Raw genomic sequence first — 21,770 nt, 5'->3', positions numbered from 1 at the left:
TGTAAGCTTGCTGTTTCGTGTTCAATTCTGTTGAAATCAATTTTGCTATCTACTGAAGATAGCACAAACTAAGTGTAAGCTTGTTATTTGCTGTTTAGTGCTCCGTTCTGCTGAAATCAATTTTTGCTATCTACTGAAGATAGCACAAACGAAGTGTAAGCTTGTTATTTGCTGTTTAGTGCTCAGTTATGCTGAAATCATTTTTTGCTATCTACTGAAGATAGCACAAACTAAGTGTAAGCTTGCTATTTGCTGTTTAGTGCTCAGTTCTGCTGAAATCAATGTTTGCTATCTACTGAAGATAGCACAAACTAAGTGTAAGCTTGTTATTTGCTGTTTAGTGCTCAGTTATGCTGAAATCATTTTTGCTATCTACTGAAGATAGCACAAACTAAGTGTAAGCTTGCTATTTGCTGTTTAGTGCTCAGTTCTGCTGAAATCAATGTTTGCTATCTACTGAAGATAGCACAAACTAAGTGTAAGCTTGCTATTTGCTGTTTAGTGCTCCGTTCTGCTGAAATCAATGTTTGCTATCTACTGAAGATAGCACAAACGAAGTGTAAGCTTGTTATTTGCTGTTTAGTGCTCCGTTCTGCTGAAATCAATTTTTGCTATCTACTGTAGATAGCACAAACTAAGTGTAAGCTTGTTATTTGCTGTTTAGTGTTCAGTTCTGCTGAAATCAATTTTTGCTATCTACTGAAGATAGCTCAAACTAAGTGTAAGCTTGCTGTTTCGTGTTCAATTCTGTTGAAATCAATTTTTGCTATCTACTGAAGATAGCACAAACTAAGTGTAAGCTTGTTATTTGCTGTTTAGTGCTCAGTTCTGCTGAAATCAATTTTTGCTATCTACTGAAGATAGCACAAACGAAGTGTAAGCTTGTTATTTGCTGTTTAGTGCTCAGTTATGCTGAAATCATTTTTGCTATCTACTGAAGATAGCACAAACTAAGTGTAAGCTTGCTATTTGCTGTTTAGTGCTCAGTTCTGCTGAAATCAATGTTTGCTATCTACTGAAGATAGCACAAACTAAGTGTAAGCTTGTTATTTGCTGTTTAGTGCTCAGTTATGCTGAAATCAATTTTTGCTATCTACTGAAGATAGCACAAACTAAGTGTAAGCTTGTTATTTGCTGTTTAGTGCTCAGTTCTGCTGAAATCAATTTTTGCTATCTACTGAAGATAGCACAAACTATGTGTAAGCTTGCTATTTGCTGTTTAGTGCTCAGTGCTGCTGAAATCAATGTTTGCTATCTACTGAAGATAGCACAAACTAAGTGTAAGCTTGCTGTTTCGTGTTCAATTCTGTTGAAATCAATTTTTGCTATCTACTGAAGATAGCACATACTAAGTGTAAGCTTGTTATTTGCTGTTTAGTTGCTGAAATCATTTTTTGCTATCTACTGAAGATAGCACAAACTAAGTGTAAGCTTGCTATTTGCTGTTTAGTGCTCAGTTCTGCTGAAATCAATTTTTGCTATCTACTGAAGATAGCACAAACTAAGTGTAAGCTTGCTATTTGATATTGTATAAGTTTGCTGATTGCTGTTATGCGCTCAGTTTTACTATTGAATACCACATCTTGTAACTATCATTTGCCCAAAAAATGGAGTTTGTTTGATAAAACAGTTTTAAAGATATGATATCAAATGTGAAATAAAAGGCTGAATGAACAATTTGTGTGTGGGCAAATTGTCAATCTGATCATTTTAAAAGTGGTATTCAAATTTCGATAGGTCTGTTAATTCTAGGTCAAAACATAGAGCAGTTACATTTTGTTGACATCTTTCTCTCCTAATTAATAAAGACCTGGGACACCATATAAGACTGTCTGCCCATGCCACTTGTATTTGCACACTTACAAAGTGGTGGCGCAGTGATGATTGTTTTTCACAGTGTTCTTTCCCTTGGTCAGTTGGGATGTTTCTGGTGATTATTTGAAGTTTGCTAATAATGTTTTCAATGATTGGGTTATTCCAGTTGAAATCCATACACCCCCTATGGAAGACATGGCCTTAATCTCCCACACAGGAAGTTTGCAAATGGGGGTAATCTGAATGGTTTGAAATATACACCCACCGTGTGGAAGATTAAGGTCATGTCTTCCGTACAGGGCCGGATTTACCTTTTTGGGGGCCCTGGGCCAGGCCAAAATTACGAGTGCCCCAAACGCACCATGAGGAAGGCATGTGCACTCAAGTGGCCAAGTTTTTAGATTTTACTAGGACATTTGCGCAAAAATTCAATTTTAGACTACTTTAGCCCAAATTGAAGCTAAATTTGACTATATACGCTCGTAATAGGCCAGTGCGCGCGAAGTGCGCATCATTTTGCAATTTTTGTACACTATTTTGGCCCAAAACTGTTGTTTTTCGGCTAATATGGAAGATACACACCGCACAGGGCAATTTTGGGGGCCCCCAAAATTTGGGGGCCCTGGGCCCGGGCACATCTGGCCCTATGGTAAATCCGGCCCTGCTTCCGTAGGGGGGTGTATGGATTTCGACTGAAATACTTAGTGTTTGTTGAGGTCAGTGGGAAGCCTGGGTGGGAGGGGCTGTGTTTGTTGAGGTCAGTTGGAAGCCTGGGTGGGAGGGGCTGTGTGAACAAGTCTCAGTGTTAAAAGATAACTTTGTACTACCTCCGTGTTACACTAACATATATAGAGGTAAGCGCCTAGTGTGTCATGTGTGATCATGGCTTTTTAAAGCCATTAAAATGTATTATATACATCTACTTACATATTTTAGTCTTAATTTTTCACAGCATATTAAAAGGTAAACTTAATATTTATATCAAAGGGTGTGGGAGTGTGGTGAAGTGGGTGTGCACAACCCTCAAATCTGCAAAATCAACCATTTTGGGTTTTGGTTTTGGTAAAAAGTTTTAATAACATTAGATGTCGTATTAAAATGTTGTCAAAATTATAGTATAGTGTTATGTACCCTTAATGTGTTCATAGGATGTCAACCGTGTAGTTAATCAACCTTCCCATCATGCTCTTGTTAGTTGACCATAACATGCAGTAATAAACAAATGAACTGATTGTGAACTATCGGTGCAAAATACTCTTCTTTGCAGTAATTAGCCTTCTATGCTACAAAATGTTAATGTAAAATGTTTTTGCCAAATATTTCATCAGCATTTAAAATAACATTATGTTAGAATATTTTACAGTAAGTTTTCAAAAATGGTTTTGAACGTTATGAAAATGTTTTATACCCTTTATATAATCCGACATTTAAATGTTTTCTGGCAACCTTTTCTGACCTTTTGCGAATAAATTCAAAACCATTTTGTGTTTGATTGGACCCAAAACTGTCGGATAGTCATTAACTTTTGATTCTTCAGATTAGATTGGTACACTCGATATTATACAATATGAAAACTAGAATTTACGCGGTTCATAAAAATGATTGAAGTTGGCCCAACCCAGCCGACCCGCCTAGCACATGTGAGGCGCAAAATATCAGTACACTTCCAGGTAGTATGGTTTGTCCTTGTCAGCTCCTACGGTTTCATACTCCATATTGTCATGAGGTATTTCAATTTCCGTGTCGTTGTTGTCTTCCTCTACTGGATTATCCGAATCTTCCTCTGTATCTGGTAGATAAGTTGAGTACGATGAGATGCCTATATCATGATAATGTTGCTTCTCTGAGTTATTTGAATCTTCACCTCCAGGTAGTGAGTTTGGTTTGTCCTTGTCAGTTCCAATGGGAATTTCATACTCCATATTGTCATGAGGTATTTCAATTCCCGTATCGTCATATTCTTCCTCTACTGGATTATCCGAATCTTCCTCCGTGTCTGGTAGATAAGTCGAATACGAAGAGACGCCAATATTATGATATTGTTGCTCCTCTGACTTACTTGAATCTTCTGTCATGTCTTGTTTTGGTTCCTTTTTCCTGAAATATATATAATGTATATATATACACACATTGCAAAGCGATCACAAAAAACAACAATCAAGCAGTATACCGTAAAACCCCGTCTACAAGCATATAGTGTGCTTCTGATGAAACCTACATTAATCCAGTCACCATTATGGAGTTTGAGCAATAAATTACGGATCCAAGCATATACAAACAAGTATTATTTTAAGACCGATCTATACTATTGTATTGGTATATTAACGCTTGCTTCGAATTAATTAAGCTTTTATAAAAAACACCATGCTTGTAGACGGGGTTTTACGGTGTATTACAATTACGTCTGAGGATCACCATTTCTGCCTTTGGTGAATAATATAGGCCTAGGCTTTATATTGTTAGAATGTTTGAATTTTGTGTGTATTAGTATTACACAACTGGAATTGAGAGATAATTGCAAAAAAGGGGTCATGTTCTAGCCTCCCCTCCCCCACACAAGTTCTTCTAAATGCAATTCTATCAATAGAATATCATGTCAAGGGATTTCTGTGAAAAAAATCAGTGTTTTGGCAATAGATTGTGCTTAAAATATAATTATCTGAATATAATTCAAAAAGGTTAAAAATAAGAAAGTAATACTGATTACAGTTCTTATACGCTCTCATCTTTTCTTTGCTAAAAAGCAACGGTTTTTGTTAGAGTGAACAGCTTTTTTGTCATTTTACATAAATTTCAATATTTTTCTTTATATTAGTTTCAATTCAAGCCATCTTGGATTTGAAGGTTACCTGATTACTCAATGACAGTTTTATTGGACTCAGTGGGTTTCCTAACCCCTATAACCTAGGTTAGACACCAAAATTACGGCTCTAGGGTGAGTAAAAAACTACTTATAACCCATTTAAGGGTAATGGCTGCCATCTTGGACACCATCTTGTAAATAATAATTTTCCGGAAGTCAGATTTTCTTAAATTATTAGTATGTTATTCCTAATGCCAAATACTACCACAAACCGTTGAAAAACCTTTTGCAGCAATTTTTATCAACCCGACTATCAGTGAACATTAGAAGAGAAGGTAGGCTGTTCTCCGTGTCAAACAAGGCGGTTCTTGAACCACGAGTCTTGCCTGCTTTCGCGGCCGCTTGCTTTCGCAATAATTACTTTTGGTAGCAGAAGTAAATGAACCTGCAACAATCTATTGGACCAATTTTGAAATTTGATCTTTGACCCATATTGACCCCTAGACTTTGACCTTTGGGGCATAAACGTTTTTAACATGTTTAGAATGTAGTAAGGATCGTTCCTGTTGAATTTGAACTCTATTTGACCAATTCTAAAAATTTACCTTTGACCCCTAAACATTTACCTTTTGGATCACAATATTTTTTAACATGTTAAGAATGTCTTAAAGATCATTCCTGTTGAATTTGGGCTCGATTGAACAAACTTCATGACCAGAGGAACATTTTGGAACATTTTGCAGGGGTCAGGTCAAAGGTCATCTGGGGTCAAATCTTCGAATTGCAGTTTCTGGACATATGTAAGGAGTACGGGGCTCAAACTCAGTGACAACAAGCCTCATGACCAGGTGAACTTTTTTGGAACATTTTGCAGGGTCAGATACCTCCAAAAGACCAACATGCCCAAGCTACAATCAAGGAAATAAATAGTTGGCACCCTCTGACAATATGTTGGAACTCTTCATCGCCGCTCTGAAAGTTCAGTGGAATGAGTATAACATTAACAATGTTTGATAAGAAGTTCAAACCTTCCCCTTTCCCCTTCCCATTCCCCCTCAATCAATGTTGGAGTGTGCCAACATTGATTTCCTTGATTGTAGGTTTGTGGTCATAGACCACCATTTGGGACTAGTTTTATCTTCATACCGTAAAACTCGATAGTTAGCATACGTGCTTACTATCGAGCGCTTTTGAAAACATGAAATTGTACCAAAGTTCGGCGCTTTACCTACTGAGCTAATGGGGTTGAAACACACATTTGCAAGTTTACTTGTTTATATATAACTATGTGTATTGATGATTTGCTCAAAACCCTGGATGACACTTGTGGATGGGGCTCTTCATGTTTGCATGTTTTAAAAGCGCTCGATAGTAAGCACATATGCTAACTATCGAGTTTTTACGGTATGCTATTGTGTATTGTGCTCTTGCTCCAAAGTTGTAACTGAATATAATTGGCAATGTGATAAAAGATACAACACTTTCAAATGGCAACAGTTCATTGTGTCCATTTTATGAAAATTACATGGTGTCCAAATTTTTGAGGCAAAATAATTTGAGCAATGAGCAAGCTGAATTTAACTAGGTGGGCAAAATATTTTACTAGGTGGGCAAAATATTTTACTAGGTGGGCAAAATATTTTATTGTGTGGGCAAAATATTTTACTGGGTGGGCAAAACTAGTTTCCTAGCTGTTATTTACCTCCTCCCTTGGTAGTTTGGTATGTCTCTGTCAGCTCCTGTGGTTGCATAAGCCATTTCTACTTCTGTATCATCATTTTGGTCATCAATTGGTATATTTGGTGGTGGTAGTGGCGGCGGTATGTAAGTAGAATATGCAACTATTCCATTAGCTGGGTTCTTGTTTCTTGAAAATATAACAATAAAATAAAAATAAATAAAATAAAATATATATGTACAATTAAAACATAATGTATGATCTTATAATATAAAATTGGTCATTCTTTTTCAAACCTGATTTGTTGTAATGTCTCAACTTACACCTAAATTATGGAATCAGCCAAATTTGTTGTGTTTGTCAGGTCAACAAAGCAATTTTGGACATAATGTCATAATGACACACATTCAGTTCCCCATAGAATTATTTAATTAATTAAAAACCAATTAATTAATTAATTAATTAATTAATTAATTAATTAAATTAATTAATTAATTAATTAATTAATTAATTAATTAATTAATTAATTAATTAATTAATTAATTAATTAATTAATTAAATTAATTAATTAATTAATTAATTAATTAATTAATTAATTAATTTATTTATTTATTTATTTATTTATTTATTTATTTATTTATTAATTTATTTATTTATTTATTTATTTATTTATTTATTTATTTATTTATTTATTTATTCATTCATTCTTTCATTAGGCAGGGTAGCCCCTTCAATGTTAATATACTGATTTGGAGGCCCTGCAGCAAAAAGTACAAAATTCTTATATAGTAATTAAAAACAATTTAAAATTATAAAATTACATATAAGTACAAAAATTATATTAATTATTTTACAATTATAAAAATGAAATACAAATACACACATGGGCTTATAATGCCGATGCAATTTTATGACGTAAGAATCCTATGCTTGAATTCAGAGAGATTCATGGATTCATAATTACATTTAATATCAGCAGAAAGATTGTTCCAAATTTTGGCAGCACATGAAGTACAAGTCCTTTTCCCTGCATTAATACTCCATGACACTTCATGGAGATTGAAATTGGTTTGACTCCTGGTACCTAAATAGAACTCTATTTTAAATGTCCAAAATAGCCGATGGCGTTTCTTTCATGCATGCTTTTATGTTACCTTGTTATTGCGGCCTAAAATGGACAGAAACCTTTCCTGACAACTATATTTCAGCATTTTGCGTAAAGAATAAGAAAATAAAAATTTATGGTTTTAAAGGAAGCGATGACATGCTTGGTTAAATTCTCACAATATGATAAGTACTTGATTTTATGTCTTCTATTCATGTTAATAAATAGTGGAAATGTTAGGCCCACTCTCAGCTTGGCTGGTTGATAAACTAATAAATTTACTTACTAACTACCTAAAGGGAGAGGTCCGTGGAACCCCGGCGTGGAAATGATAATTAAAACGATTAAATGTATTAGCCCTAATACCTGAAGGGCTTTTTGATAGGGAAAGAAGGGAGGAATAAAGAGAGAAAACAAACAAAGAAGTTGTTTGCTCTGGGTGGGATTCGAACCCGAGACCCCTCACATGCCAAGCACTAGGTCGCTGAAAACGTCATGGAGCCTCAGCACTATGTATAAGACATGCTGAAATGTTATATGACAAAAAAAAAATGAAAATAATAAAACATATAGATATTGTCGATAAACAAATGCCATCCTTGTATTTTAACATAGTGTACAAAATAAGTTTTCCATACCTTTTACAGTATGTTACGAGGGCTACTGTAATAGCTATGATCACAAGAACTGCAACTCCAGCTCCAACTGCAATGACTATGATAGTCGTTAAAGTAATTGTCGAAGAATTGCCTAAGAATGGTAATATATACACAATAAGAAATTACGAAATACTGTTGAAAGAGTTTTTATGATAGACATAGCGTTAATGCTAACGTGAACAAATATTATAGCATACAGCAAATATATATCGTTAGACTTATCCCTCAACCCCCAAAAAACAGAAGGGGAAAGGAGAGAAAAGAGAGAAAAAGAAGAAGAAAAGTGAGAAAAGAGAAGAGGAAACGTTAAATTGCACGTAATTGAATACGCCCATGCTTAAAAAAGCACAATCGATTCGATTGTAACTACATGAACTACAGACATTGGCGTAGCTAGGGCTTGTGACGCCCAGGGCACATAATGACGCCCCAAATCATTGAAACAATTACGCGCGGAGTGCGCGAAAATTTGCACAAATAGTGCCTACCACTTATTAATTTTGGTTATAATGAAGGTGAATATCTTAATTATTCGCTTCGATTGTAAGTATTATACAGACAGTGGCGTAGCTAGGGCTTGTGGCGCCCAGGGCTACGGATACATAATGACGCTCCCCTAATCTTTGAAACAATTACACACAAATAGGGCCTACCACTAAGTAATAATCACGGTTATAATGAAGATGAATATCGGTCCGCTTAAAATTGATCTTTCAAATGATTTTGTGCTGAAATCATGGAAATGCGTGCGAAGCGCGCGAAATATTTGACTTTCATCGCTTGGAGGGGCGCAGAATCGATTCTGAATTGATCAATTCGGCGCCCCTCCCTAATTTTAAGGGTGGTGCCCAGGGCACGTGATGGCGCTAGTTATCTTAAATCGTGTTTTCATCATTACAAGGGGTAGACATGTATAATGGCACACACCGACATCGTCTGGTTAATAATTACATTGTACAGCAGAGACACTAAAATGAATACACGGGATCGATACACGTGAATGTGCTATGCATGATTTGATATTCAGGCGATAAATCTTTGGATACCGGGGTAGAAAATGATGAATATCTCCCGCAATTTTTTTGTTCTAAAGAAGCCATATTTATTTCCTTGCACTTGAACATATGTGTTGAAAGGATATGATAGTAGTTAGCTTGCGTATTGAGAAAGAAACGTGCGTCTTGAGCTCAAAACTGACCAAAATTCTAATTTTATATGTGCCGAACTATAGCGCAGCGTAGGCTAGCTGCACTCACTCGTGGACGGACATGTGGTGGAGGCAGTCTAAAAGCAGATGACCCATAGCGTATACATGCTCACTCACGCATAGAGAGGTCAATTATCAGGCTGTTGTCAGTAGCCTTAGTCGGATGTCCCTCTCCTCATTATGCGTCTCAAAACTATTAAACAGGTCGGAACAAAATGGCTGTGGATTCAACCTACCATGGCGATTTCTGCCATGAAGATATCGGGGCGATGACACTGTGTGGCATTAAAACATCAGAAATACGAGAGTCATGATGCAGTCATGTCTACAGTAGAATTCAATTCGACCTTTGCAGGACTTAAACCCCATTAAAAGCTATTAAACCAAGATAACACTCATTGAAAACAGCTCAACTGATTAAATCATATCTTCTCTGGTTAAAAACACACATCATATGTTTCTGCTTTTACACGTACAATGGAGCAATGCGCTGGGATTATCCTTTCAGTTGGGTGAACGATTATAAAGCGAGCGCTAGAGAACAATTGTGTGTGGGCTTTGTTTACGAAATGAGACAATACGTGCTTATTGTTAACCAGTGTTCTTGAAAATGAGAAACATGGTGGTTTGCAGACTTAACACGGTTTGGAAATAATTTCTTCATATTTTTTTGGTGTTATCTGTCGTTTACATATCCTTCCTAAAACACCAAAGTGCGAATATTTCCAAACATCTAAATTAGCTAAAAATTTAGGACATGTTACAAAACTATATTGTCTAGAATTTTAGAAGAGTACTTTTAATATTGGCCGGTTATTTTTCACACAGCGACGTTAACTAGGCATATCCCCATACTTTTTACGTAGGCTATTTGTAGAGGTCACGCGTCAATGGGAAAGAGCACTGTGTATTATGTATAGGAAAACGGACAGTAACTGCAGTATGTAACAAATAGCAAGGACATTTTCGAAAACTTTTTATCATGAAATGTAAGGAATAACCTATATTATTTAGCTAAATTAAATTTAAACTAATTGTAAATAGCGCTCTCTATTTGCAAGCATATATTATACAGGTTCTAGAATAAAAAATTACCATAAAAAAGATAAATAAGTTGAAATGAAAATCTATCATACTGCAGTTACTGTCCGTTTTCCTATACACAATACACAGTGCTCTCACCATTGACGCGCGACCTTTACAAATAATGTATATTAGAAGTATGCATTTGCCTAGTTAACATCACTGTGTGAAAAATAACTGGCCAATATTTAAATTCTCCAAACTTCTAGCAAATATTTTTCTCTAACATGACCTAAAATTACAGCTAGGTTAGATGTTCAGAAATAGTCGCACATTCGTAAAATATGAGTGAGGGCAAGGCATAGCTAGCTCATAGCTAGCCAACTCCCCGTGTTAATTGAATAGAGATTTGACCAAAATATTGCTAACGGACCGCTCAGTTCTGAAGGATGCCACAAAAAAACGGTACAAGCTACATTTAATGTATTCTGTGAAATTCTAGAAAATATAGTTTTGTAACATGTCCTAAATTTTTAGCTAATTTAGGTATTTGGAAATAGTCGCACTTTTGTGTTTTAGGAAGGATATGTAAACGACAGATAACACCAAAAATATGAAGAAATTATTTCCAAACCGTGTTAAGTCAACAATCATTATGTTGCTCATTTTCAAGAATGCTGGTTAACAAGGGCAGCAGACCATTGTCACATTTCGTGAACAAAGGTTCACATACCATTGTTTCCTTGCGTTTCCTTTATAATCGGTTACCCAACTGAAGCTTTAATATCAGCTCATTGCGATACCGCACATGTAAAACAGACACATGTGCACAACCAGAGAAGATCTGATTTAATCAGTTGAGCTGTTTTCAATTAGTGTTATCTTGGTTTAGTAGCTTTTAATGGGGTTTAAGTCCTGCAAAGGTCGTGGTGAATTCTACTGTAGACATAACTGCATCATGTCTTAAAAATAGCTAAAAATATGTATATAATTATAGTGTGGTAGCTGGTGGTATTGTCCAGGTCTAGAATTCAACATATGTTTTGTTAGAAAATTTAATAAATGACCACATCAAACAACCGTGAATGGTGGCAATTGGATGTAAACTGTTCATGTGATACCAGATTTTGTATTGTCAGCCTATTTACAAGTTGATTTGAAATGACCTTTGACCTCAGTATATGACCTTGAACACCACCAATAGACGAGGGTTCCAATAGTGCAGTTATGACCCAAGCTTCGTTGGAATATGTGACCAGATTGACCAAATTTGATTTTTTGGTAACCAAAGGTCTGACAGAAAGGTATTTTACAAGTTGATCGTTGATCTGTGTATATGACCCTGAAGACCGCCAATATATGAAGTTGTCAAAATTGGATCGATTGAGACCATGTTTCTTGGTTGAGCTATATGAGTTTTAAATATAGGACGAGACGTAGTAGAGTCCAATATTTTAAAACTCATAGCGAGACCAATAAATATTGGGCGTAAAGCATCCAATTTTATCATTATTTAATATGGGTTGGATCCAATATTTTCACACACTTGGATTCATCAAAATTATCGGTTGCAATAGGATGTGAGCAGCTGATATGAGACCAATTTGAACCCAAAGCCTTACACAATGGTCGACGGATACACTGACTGATGAACTGACTGACGCACAGACACACACACGACTCATGATGTCATTAGGTCTTTTCCTTCGGACGACCCAAAAATGGTCCAGGAATGGTTTCAATTGGTCCTTATCCAATTTTACACAATAATAGTGTCAAACCGTTCACAGGCTTCAGTTGGGCCTTCATTTTACTAATTTTCGGCTTTGTCAAACTAAAATTGTAGTTGCAAAAATGGTCCACTAAATGGCTTCAATTGGGCCTTCATTTTGCAAAAGTTTCTCACTTCTGTAGTCGCCTTTTTCTACTTTGGACACCTGACACTTTATGTCATTAAAGGTAACTTGTCCACAAATGGCTTCAATTTGGCCTTCAATGGAATTTTAACTTACCAACCGGAGACTGGTTTTAATATCGACAATAGAGGATGCACTCTAAAATGCATTTTTAGCTTGTTTGCAGTCAATTGCACATGTCAGTTAAATGGTCAAGTACATTAATGTTTGGAATGTAAACTTTCATATTAAACATCCACTTTTGCCGGCAAACACCTATATACACACACACCCTCATTCACCCCCACACACAGATACATGCTTCATGCTGCCATAAGGTCTTTCCTTCAGACGACCTAAAAATGGGGGCATTGGGTTATTCCAGTTGAAATCCACACTACACCTGTGGAAGATTTTTGAAATATCTTCCACAGGGGGAGCTGTTTTTTCAAATGTAACTGAGTAGTAAGTATGCTTTCCAGGACATCGCCACTTCCGGTTTAGGGGTCAGGAGGTCAACTCAGGTCAAAGGTCACATCCGGGTCATGGGTCATGAGGTCAACAGGAAATGGTCAAAGGTCAATCAAGGTCAAAGGCCAACCGAAAGTGGTCAAAGGTCAACCGGAAATGCCGCCATTTTGAAATGTGAACCGGAAATACCTCCAGTTTGAAAATTCAAAAAAATTCCCCCAAATTTTTTTTTTTAATAATTCAAAAAATTTCAAAAAAATTTCAAAAACAAAATTTCCAAAAAAATTTCAAAAAAATTTCCTAAAAAATTTCAAAAAAAAAAAAAAAAAAAAATCATACAATTTTTTTCAAAGCGACCTTTGACCCGAAATGATCCTCACGGGGGTGTTTATGTTCTAGAAACACCGAATTTTTAAAATAAGAAAATTTTTTTTTGCCTAATTTGAAACGTCGTATCGGCCGTTCTATGGAACGTATCGGCGTCAAATTCGGTATACAGGGTGAGGGTCGAATTACAAACTACCCGCGGGGGTCGAGAGGTTGAAAGGTCGCTACGCTTCAAAATTATTTTGTCTAGGGAAATATCATATTTTTCATTCTATTCCCCGTATCGAAGTAAAACTTAGAGGTACGACCATGCAAAATGGAAGTGACCTTTATCCCGGAAGTGACGGTCGACTCTGAGTGACCCTTACACGATCTTTGACCCCTACGTGACATTTCCTCAAATGCGCCAATTGCACCAAGCGCATCAATTTTGCGGTGAAATGAGTAAATGAGCAGGAAAATGAGTCAATGTGGAGTGAAATGAGTCAATGAGGCGTGAAGTGAGCAAATGAGCAGTGAAATGAGCGAATGAGCGGGGAAATGAGCGAATGAGCAGGGAAATGAGTCAATGAACATGTAAAATGAGTAAATGAGCGGTGAAATGATCAAATGAGCAGTGAAATGAGCAGTGAAATGAGCAGTGAAATGAGCATGTAAATGAGAATGTAAATGAGTAAATGAGCATGTAAATGAGTAAATGAGCTGGGAAATGAGTCAATAGCGGTGAAACGAGTCAATGAGCTGTAGAATGAGTCAATGAGTGAAATGAGTCAATGAGTAAAATGAGCAGGGAATGAGCAACAAATGAGTCAATGAGCAGGATTAAGAACAAACTGGAATTTTGAGGGGTATTTACTAGTCAAGGGGGACTCGTGATATAGAACCGGATAAACCGGTTAGAACCGGTTTAAACCGGTTCTCCTCTCCCCTCCCATCACCGCCAAATATACACCAAATTGCACAAATGCGTCAAAATGCGTCGATTGCGTAACAAAATGCGTCAAAGCGTAACAAAATGCGTCAAAAATGCGTCATTGTGTCGTGAAATGCGTCAAAGCGTAACGAATCGCGTCACAAAATGCGTCATTGCGTCGTAAATTGCGTCAAAGCGTAACTAATTGTGTCGATTACGCAACGAAATGCGTCAAAGCGTTGTAGATTGCGTCAAAATGCGTAAATTGCGTCGTAAATTGCGTCGAATGCGCAACGAAATGCGTTACGCAAAAGGGAGGTTAGAGGTTTAAAATTTGGCTAATAACGAGTAAAAGAGTCGATTTTTTTTGTTTCTCTACTTTATTATCGTGATTATTTGCGGGTTAATCATCGCCACCTTCGTCCGTGGCAGACTCATCAACGTCATCATCTTCGTCGTACTGGAACAACCCGTCAAATTTAGACCGATGTTTGGCCACCGTTCTCTTCACCGCTTTGTCTACCTCGACACCTTTCTCCATTTTCTCCTCCAGATCGTCCGTGATCTCAGTACAAACGTCTTCGTCTTTGAGACGCGCGCGACTTCGTAGGAACGTACTGTACTGGTCGAAAAAGTCGCGTTTAACGGCCCATACGGTCTTCAGGTAGGCCTTTTCCCTAGCCATCTCCGGGTCCATGCCGTCTTTGATGTACTTTTCGTATTTTTCCCGCCTCATGTCTTCCGTAGCTTCTTTAGCTCCATCGTACCATTCCCGATAAGCCTTGTTGTCTTCCAGTTCGTCGTTGTCTTCGTCCGACACTTCGCGCTCTTCGACCTCCGAGTCTTTATCGTCGGAATCCATCTCCTCCTCTTCTTCTTCCTCACTTTCCTTGGAGTGTACGTGTCGCTCGTGTCTCTCGAGATCGTACTTGCTTGAGAACGTCCTGCCGCACAGGGAACAAGGGTAAGATTTGAAGGTATTCATGTTGACTCGTTGAAGGTTTTGATCGAAATGACCGAGGTTTAAGCTAACCGGTTTATATAAGCTTTTGCATAACGCATTTCGTTGCGTATTCGACGCAATTTACGACGCAATTTACGACGCAATTTACGACGCAATTTACGAATTTTGACGCAATGTACAACGTTTTGACGCATTTCGTTGCGTAATCGACGCAATTAGCTACGCTTTGACGCAATTTACGACGCAATGACGCATTTTGTGACGCGATTCGTTACGCTTTGACGCATTTCACGACGCAATGACGCATTTTTGACGCATTTTGTTACGCTTTGACGCATTTTGTTACGCAATCGACGCATTTTGACGCATTTGTGCAATTTGTTGTATATTTGGCGGTGATGGGAGGGGAGAGAAGAACCGGTTTAAACCAGTTTATCTGGTTCTATATCACGAGTAGTAAATATCCCTCAAAATTCCAGTTTGTTCTTAATCCTGCTCATTGACTCATTTCGTTGCTCATTCCCTGCTCATTTCACTTATTGACTCATTTCACTCATTGACTCATTCCACAGCTCATTGACTTGTTTCACCGCTATTGACTCATTTCCCTGCTCATTTACTCATTTACATGCTCATTTACTCATTGACATGCTCATTTCACTGCTCATTTGCTCATTTCACCGCTCATTTACTCATTTTACATGTTCATTGACTCAGTTTACATGCTCATTGACTCATTTCCCTGCTCATTCGCTCATTTCCCCGCTTATTTGGTCATTTCACTGCTCATTTGCTCACTTCACGCCTCATTGACTCATTTCACTCCACATTGACTCATTTTGCTGCTCATTTTGCCGCAAAATTGATGCGTTTGATGCAATTTGCGCATTTGAGGTGAGGTCACGTAGGGGTCAAAATCGTGTAAGTTTGACTTCGATATGGAGTATAAAACGAAAAATACGATATTTCCCTAGACAAAATACTTTTTTTAAGCGCATCGCTCTTTCGACCTCCCGTGGGTAGTTTGTTAATCGAACCTCACCCTGTATACCGGATTTGAAGCCGATACGTACCCTAGAACGGCCGATACGACGTTTCAAATTAGGGAAAAAATTCTTATTTCAAAAATTCGGTGTTTTCTTATTTTTTTAAACCTTTGACCTCGTGACCCGGAAGATGTCCTGGAAAGCCATATTACTACTTAACTGGTCAGGGTTAATCATTTTGAAGCTCATACTCACCCTGTATTATGGCTTTAATTTTATCTTCCACAAATGGAGTGAGCATTTCAAATGTAAGTTACCTAATTCTATTCAAAATCCATACTCCCTCTGTGGAAGACTTTAGCTAAATCTTCCACTGGGGTAATGTGGATTTTAAATGGAATAGCCCAATTTTTGAGGACAGGTGCTAATATTATAGATCTGCGGTGGACTTTCGATCTGAGATCTGAAATGGGGTCAGTGGCAGATGCTAAAATTGAAGTCTATGAGTTAAGGGAAGATCCTAAAATGGGATCTTTAGGGGTCAGAATATCACAGATATTGTTCAAATTTAAAAATCTGAGGAATGTGTGATGATTTTCTACACACACCTGTCCCACACAAAAATTAGCCATGGCATAAAGAATGTCATAAAGTTGAAAATGAGGTCTTGGACACTTTGGAAGCTAGAACCTGAAATTGTGGATTGTCATATAGTGCTATAATCCTCCCACAGATATTTTGATCCTTTAGCAATCGGATAGCAACATTTGCACAGTATTTTTTGTGGGACCTGAGAGCACATCAGACATATCTAATTGCATTCTGAATATGAAGAATGACCTTCTGATATCAAATAATTTTTTTACGAAATTCGCGATATATTACACATTTTATGGCAAATTATTAAAAATTAATATTTTTTACATTTTTGATATTTAATAGTCCTTGAAGAAAACTTTATAAACCTAATTATATGTACTTAAAATGTATGTAGCTGGGATGAAAAGCTGACCATCAATTGAAAATTTTGACCTTCATATTGAAGATGTATATACATTTTCCCCCCAAAAGTCACTAATATTTTGGTGTTCAATTTCAAAAAAGTGGAAACATCGTTATCCGAGCCCTTAAAGGGCATTTCGTGATCCACAGCCTCATCCCCCCACTTTTCTCAAAAAAAGTTGAGATTTTTATATCACCGGAAACCCCTGGCTACATAATGTTTATGTACAAAATATTTCTTGCAGATTAATTCGTTTAGCAAAGATATCGTGAATTTTGAATTTCGTTCTGGTGCACCAGAACGAAATTACAACGCATTGTCTATGGAGCAGTGTAATACACATAATCATGCATAACTCGCGAACGCCAAATCGGAATCAACTGAAATTTTGGGAATAGGTTTTTTCGTGGGTATCTAATGAAAAATGACATAAATAGAGGATGCTAGGATCACGAAATACTCCTTTAATATCAACATTGGGATTATTAGTTGCTTTGTGTTGAGTTTAAAAAGGAACAATAAGTAAACAAACAAAGTACATACCGGCTTCAATGGTTGGTTCTATAGTTGAATTCTCTGAAAATGTTAATGTTTATAAAGATGCATTAGAATAATTATCAATATCTTAAGTAATAAATGCAACTGTAACATCGTGGTATTGAATGTGGATACACACTTTTTGCAAGTTTGTGCTGCTCAGATGTTCACAGCTGAGCAGTTCTTATTGGGTACTGTTAGTTATTATCTGGTCAAATTAATTACGTTTTTTGCCAAGTATAGACTAGGTATGCTGGTTGGTATGAAAGAACAGAAGCAGATAATTTGGTGCAGTACCTTTAAGGCCTCTGGTATGAACGTTTGGACAGTATGTTTTGTAGAATGCAATTCGATATGTCTGATGTGCTCTCATGTCCCACAGAAATACTGTCCAAACGCTCATACGTTCACTTTCTGAGGGGGGTGGGGGACACTTTTGATACACTACTAAAGCCTATTTCAATGAATGAGACTTTAACATTGGGATTTAAATTGCATTGTGTTGAGTTTAAAAAGGAACAATAACTAAAACAAGTACATACCTGTGCTTTGTATGATTGTAGATGTTTCGTGTGATGACACTTCATGTGTTGATTCGGCTTTGAATGTCGGCTCTATAGTCATGATAGTTGATGGCAATTTCTCTGATAATTGTAATGTTAAGATTATTAGAATGATCAATATCTTTTGTAACAAATGCAACTGTAAATGATAGAGTATTATGGTATTGGTATTGAAGTGTGGATACACATCACGTGTTCAAAGGTGTGCAGGTCTTGGAAACTATAAGTTATAATTTGCAAGAAGTCGAGTCCTTTGTAATTCAAATGAATATTGAGCTATTACCTAAAAACAAGTGTCAAATATTTCCCATATATTTCGTTGTTTGACAAAAGACTTTAATAATATCATGTCTTAGTACGGCAGTGTACTTAGAGTCAGATAATGGTACTAAGAGCTTGTTTTCATGCTGAAATGCAAGACTATTGGATGACGCATTCATTGTGCGTCACGTGGTTGGTTGTTTGTACTAACCATGCTAACTATAGTATCACCATAGTAACTTGGGCGCAAACAATATTAATCATGTTAATTGGGGAAAGATGGTAAGACTATAGTCTGACCATGGTCGCTTGCGGTTACTACCCGTACTATGGTCCGACTAAACTTGATAAAACCCTGCACATTTGACCACTTCTATAATCTGTGATTTGACCGAGGTCATACAAAATACAGATTAAGCCAATTAATATACTTGCCTTTGTGTAAATTAAAACCAGCTGGATAAGCATAGGCAAAGGAATTGCCTCCACTAATGGATTTGTATCCATAAACTATAGCATTAAATGGTGCATTCTCGCGATGCCCCAAATTATGCAAGCCAGGTGTAGTCTGCTTACGTAAGAGGCACATGGTACCGCTAATACTTCTTAAGACTTTCCAGTTTGCCATCGTATCTCCGTCAAAGAATAGATCGGATTTATGCACACAGTCAATGGCTACATGTACATAATAGGAAAATTCCAACCTTTCAGCTACTGGGAAACTGATGTTTGTAGAAAATTGGTCCACTGAGGTAACTAACACCATCGATGAGTCTCCAATACTGTCCGTTTCACGGGATTTCATGTACTGCATCACCAAGATTGGGTTATCCGATGAAATTGAAAGTAATGAATTCATTGAATTGCCCGTAATATCAATCTCATGCATGTCTCCAGAGTTGAGTTGTACTGCGTCTCTTTTGGATATTTGAATATTTGTTGGAACATCACTCACTCCAATAATGCGACATACATAGCCTGAATTGCGTCCCTTAAAGGGGCCAACAAAGTATGTCCGCCCAAGTTGTTCAACCGATGGCAGTTGTTCTAGTAAGGGCTCACAGTAATAACTTGTACTACGTGGAATATCTGAACATTCAGAGCCAGCCACAACTGAAATTGGGTGGTCAGCATCCAAGCGTGTCCCAGTAGGATCATTACGCAGTCTAACCAGATATGTTTCATAAGGGCCAATGGTGACTGTGTAAGAACTTGCATGTCTTGGAGTTATTTCAATAACAGTTGTGATGTTTAAAGAGCTTATGGCAATAAATGAGTAATAGGTATTATATGGTGGATATGCTGCTATATAATATGTTAACCCAAGTCTTCCTGTTGGTATGGCTAAATATCCGTCACCACCATTGTTTCTGTTAAACACATGTACTGAAATTGGGTTTGTAGAATGTACAAGGATGGTTTGATCATTCACACCAGAGGTACGCATACATACAGAGTCTGGAAGCGTAACTCTGACGACTTCGGCTGTGTTCACCGAATGCAGTGCGCTAAAATCTGCAGCAGTTATAGTAACCTGTGTTCTCTTAGAAGCGGCAGTCAATAGAATATATGGAGAACATACTTGTAATTCGTTTTTGGCAGGAATGGCGAAAACAAAGTCCTGTCCTTGTGTATGGGCATCAGCATCACAAACTTTGGAAAAGAAGAAACATAATTATGTCAGTAACTATAAACTTGGCACAAAAGGCACTGTTGATAGACTAAAGGCAATTTGATAAAGAAAATCTACACTCAACTCAATTTAAGAACATTCCAGAACATATTAAAAACATCAAATCGATTTGATTTGGAATGTAAATTATTCAGTTTCAATTTTATTCTTCTTTGTCAAAAATTATTACACAACTGTCTTCGAGGTTTACTGTTCATTTTAAGCTGAAATAATGAGGGAAAATTAAGTAAACCACTTAGCTGCCTAACTGTGGAGCTCTACGTGGGATTGGCGAATAAAATCAGGTATCCCCGGTTTAAATATAAATGTTGCACACTTATGGGCCCTACCCCGGAAATGTGACTTTTACTCCTTTTGGATATTGGATTTATTGAGTGCATTTTCCAGAGGTTACAAAGCACTGTAATTTTGCTGCCAATCGACTTCAACTAGCATCAACTAGGTTTGTTGCAATTACCTATCCGCACTTGGATTGTAACATCCACCAATTATCTGTGCAGCTCCCCAAATGCCATTGGGTGAAGGAAGTTTTTGATAACCAATCAACTAATCACCTATTTTGAAAGGAGGAGGAATCTGAAGATCCCGGAGAAAACCTGCGAGAGTGAGCATGGATCGGGATAAACCGCGTGCACATGCATACAGTCCTCACAGGGCCGTTCCTAGGGATTTTGCCGCCCTAGGCAAAGCCTCTACCTTCCGCCCCACAAAAGCATACCAAAAAAATAAAATGTAAGAAATGGCCACGAAGCGGCCATTGCGTCGCGCTTGCGTGACGCAGAGGGTGTCTGAGGGGGGATGTACCCCCTGAGAAGTTATAAACTTTTGAAAAATGAAGACCCAATTGACGGACAGACAGACTGACTGACTGACTGTCTGACTGACTGACTGACTGACTGACTGACGGATGGACACACTACTCGTGATGCCATAAGGCATTTTCCTTCGGACGACCTAAAAAACCTAAACCCCCCAAAAAACAACAACAAAAAAAACCCCACAAATAACCGGAAATGTAAAGAATTCAGAAATCCGGATAAATCCGGGGAAATCACAGCCTTGAACTGTATATGAATGCTTTATCCATGCCAACAAGTTAAGGATGTTGTGGAGGAGCTGATTCTAAAAGCCAAGAAGCGACCTAAGGAGGCAATTTGGCTTGACCCCAGTATTGAAGAGGCAAGGAGAAAACTACAGAAAACACAACTAGTGGATAACCAAGAAGTCTCAAGCATGTTAAGGTCAGAACTGCAGTCTAAGAAGAATCATCTGAGAAAGGTTTTATGAAGAAGCCAATGAACAAATCCTTACAAGAAATACCAAGGAGGTGGAGAATTGTAACATCAACTGCCAGGATAAGGCAGTCTCATCAATAAAGTCAGTGCTAAAAAGCTAAAAGGTCAAGTAAAATGGAGCACACAAGGTGAAAGATTGAATGCTTGGTTCCAACACTTCCAGCAACCACTTGAAGACCTACCAGATGTAACTGATGAGTAAGAAGCCATAGATCAAGTATACCAAGAGTTTAACAAGCGAGCTGATGCTTTTGATCAGGATGAATATGATGATGCCAAAAAGGACTTCCGAAGGGAAAAGCGCCGGTGAAGATGGGATTCCACCTGAAGTCCTAAAACATTGCAACTTTGATGACATAGTCCTCAATTTCTGTAATGAGGCATTGATGAATGGAAAGAAACGTGATCAGTGGTCACTTCTCAACCTCATACCAGTCCCAAAAGAGTGGAGATATAGAGAAGGGAAGAACTACAGGCGAATATGTTTGTCAACCAACATAGAAAAAACATTCAGCTACTCAATAGGATACGCCCTTGCCTTGACTCAGTCCTGAGTTTCAATCAGAATGGTT

General features: G+C 37.4%; 2 protein-coding genes across 2 annotated transcripts; both read right to left on the bottom strand.

The window, feature by feature from the left end:
• Positions 1-2,908: 2,908 nt before the first annotated feature.
• Positions 2,909-18,026, bottom strand: LOC140167175 (uncharacterized). Its single transcript, XM_072190544.1, has 5 exons — positions 17,929-18,026; positions 17,393-17,425; positions 8,040-8,151; positions 6,321-6,485; positions 2,909-3,912 (listed from the first exon to the last, which is right to left on the bottom strand). The coding sequence occupies exons 1-5, from the start codon at positions 18,008-18,010 to the stop codon at positions 3,471-3,473; spliced, it is 834 nt and encodes a 277-aa protein (XP_072046645.1). The 5' UTR covers positions 18,011-18,026; the 3' UTR covers positions 2,909-3,470.
• Positions 18,027-18,607: 581 nt separating this feature from the next.
• Positions 18,608-21,408, bottom strand: LOC140168800 (uncharacterized). The gene is made up of 2 exons (XM_072192209.1): positions 21,381-21,408; positions 18,608-19,863 (listed from the first exon to the last, which is right to left on the bottom strand). The coding sequence occupies exons 1-2, from the start codon at positions 21,406-21,408 to the stop codon at positions 18,608-18,610; spliced, it is 1,284 nt and encodes a 427-aa protein (XP_072048310.1).
• Positions 21,409-21,770: the final 362 nt, after the last annotated feature.

The sequence above is a fragment of the Amphiura filiformis genome, chromosome 13, assembly GCF_039555335.1.
Source record: "Amphiura filiformis chromosome 13, Afil_fr2py, whole genome shotgun sequence".
Lineage (NCBI taxonomy): Eukaryota > Metazoa > Echinodermata > Ophiuroidea > Amphilepidida > Amphiuridae > Amphiura > Amphiura filiformis.
The sequence above is the reverse complement of the archived record's forward strand: the minus strand, read 5'-3'. Positions and strand labels throughout refer to the sequence as shown.

Bases quoted from the DNA above. Each gene is read 5' to 3' on its own strand.
- LOC140168800 (XM_072192209.1), bottom strand. From the start codon at position 21,408: ATGGCTTCTTACTCATCAGTTACATCTG. The intron at 19,864-21,380 runs GTAGGTCTTCAA...TCTTTTCCAAAG, and splicing joins TTACTCATCAGTTACATCTG to TTTGTGATGCTGATGCCCAT.
- LOC140167175 (XM_072190544.1), bottom strand. From the start codon at position 18,010: ATGACTATAGAGCCGACATTCAAAGCCGAATCAACACATGAAGTGTCA. The intron at 8,152-17,392 runs GTATGTACTTTG...TACCATTCTTAG, and splicing joins AGAACCAACCATTGAAGCCG to GCAATTCTTCGACAATTACT. The intron at 6,486-8,039 runs GTATGGAAAACT...TATATTTTCAAG, and splicing joins CTCGTAACATACTGTAAAAG to AAACAAGAACCCAGCTAATG.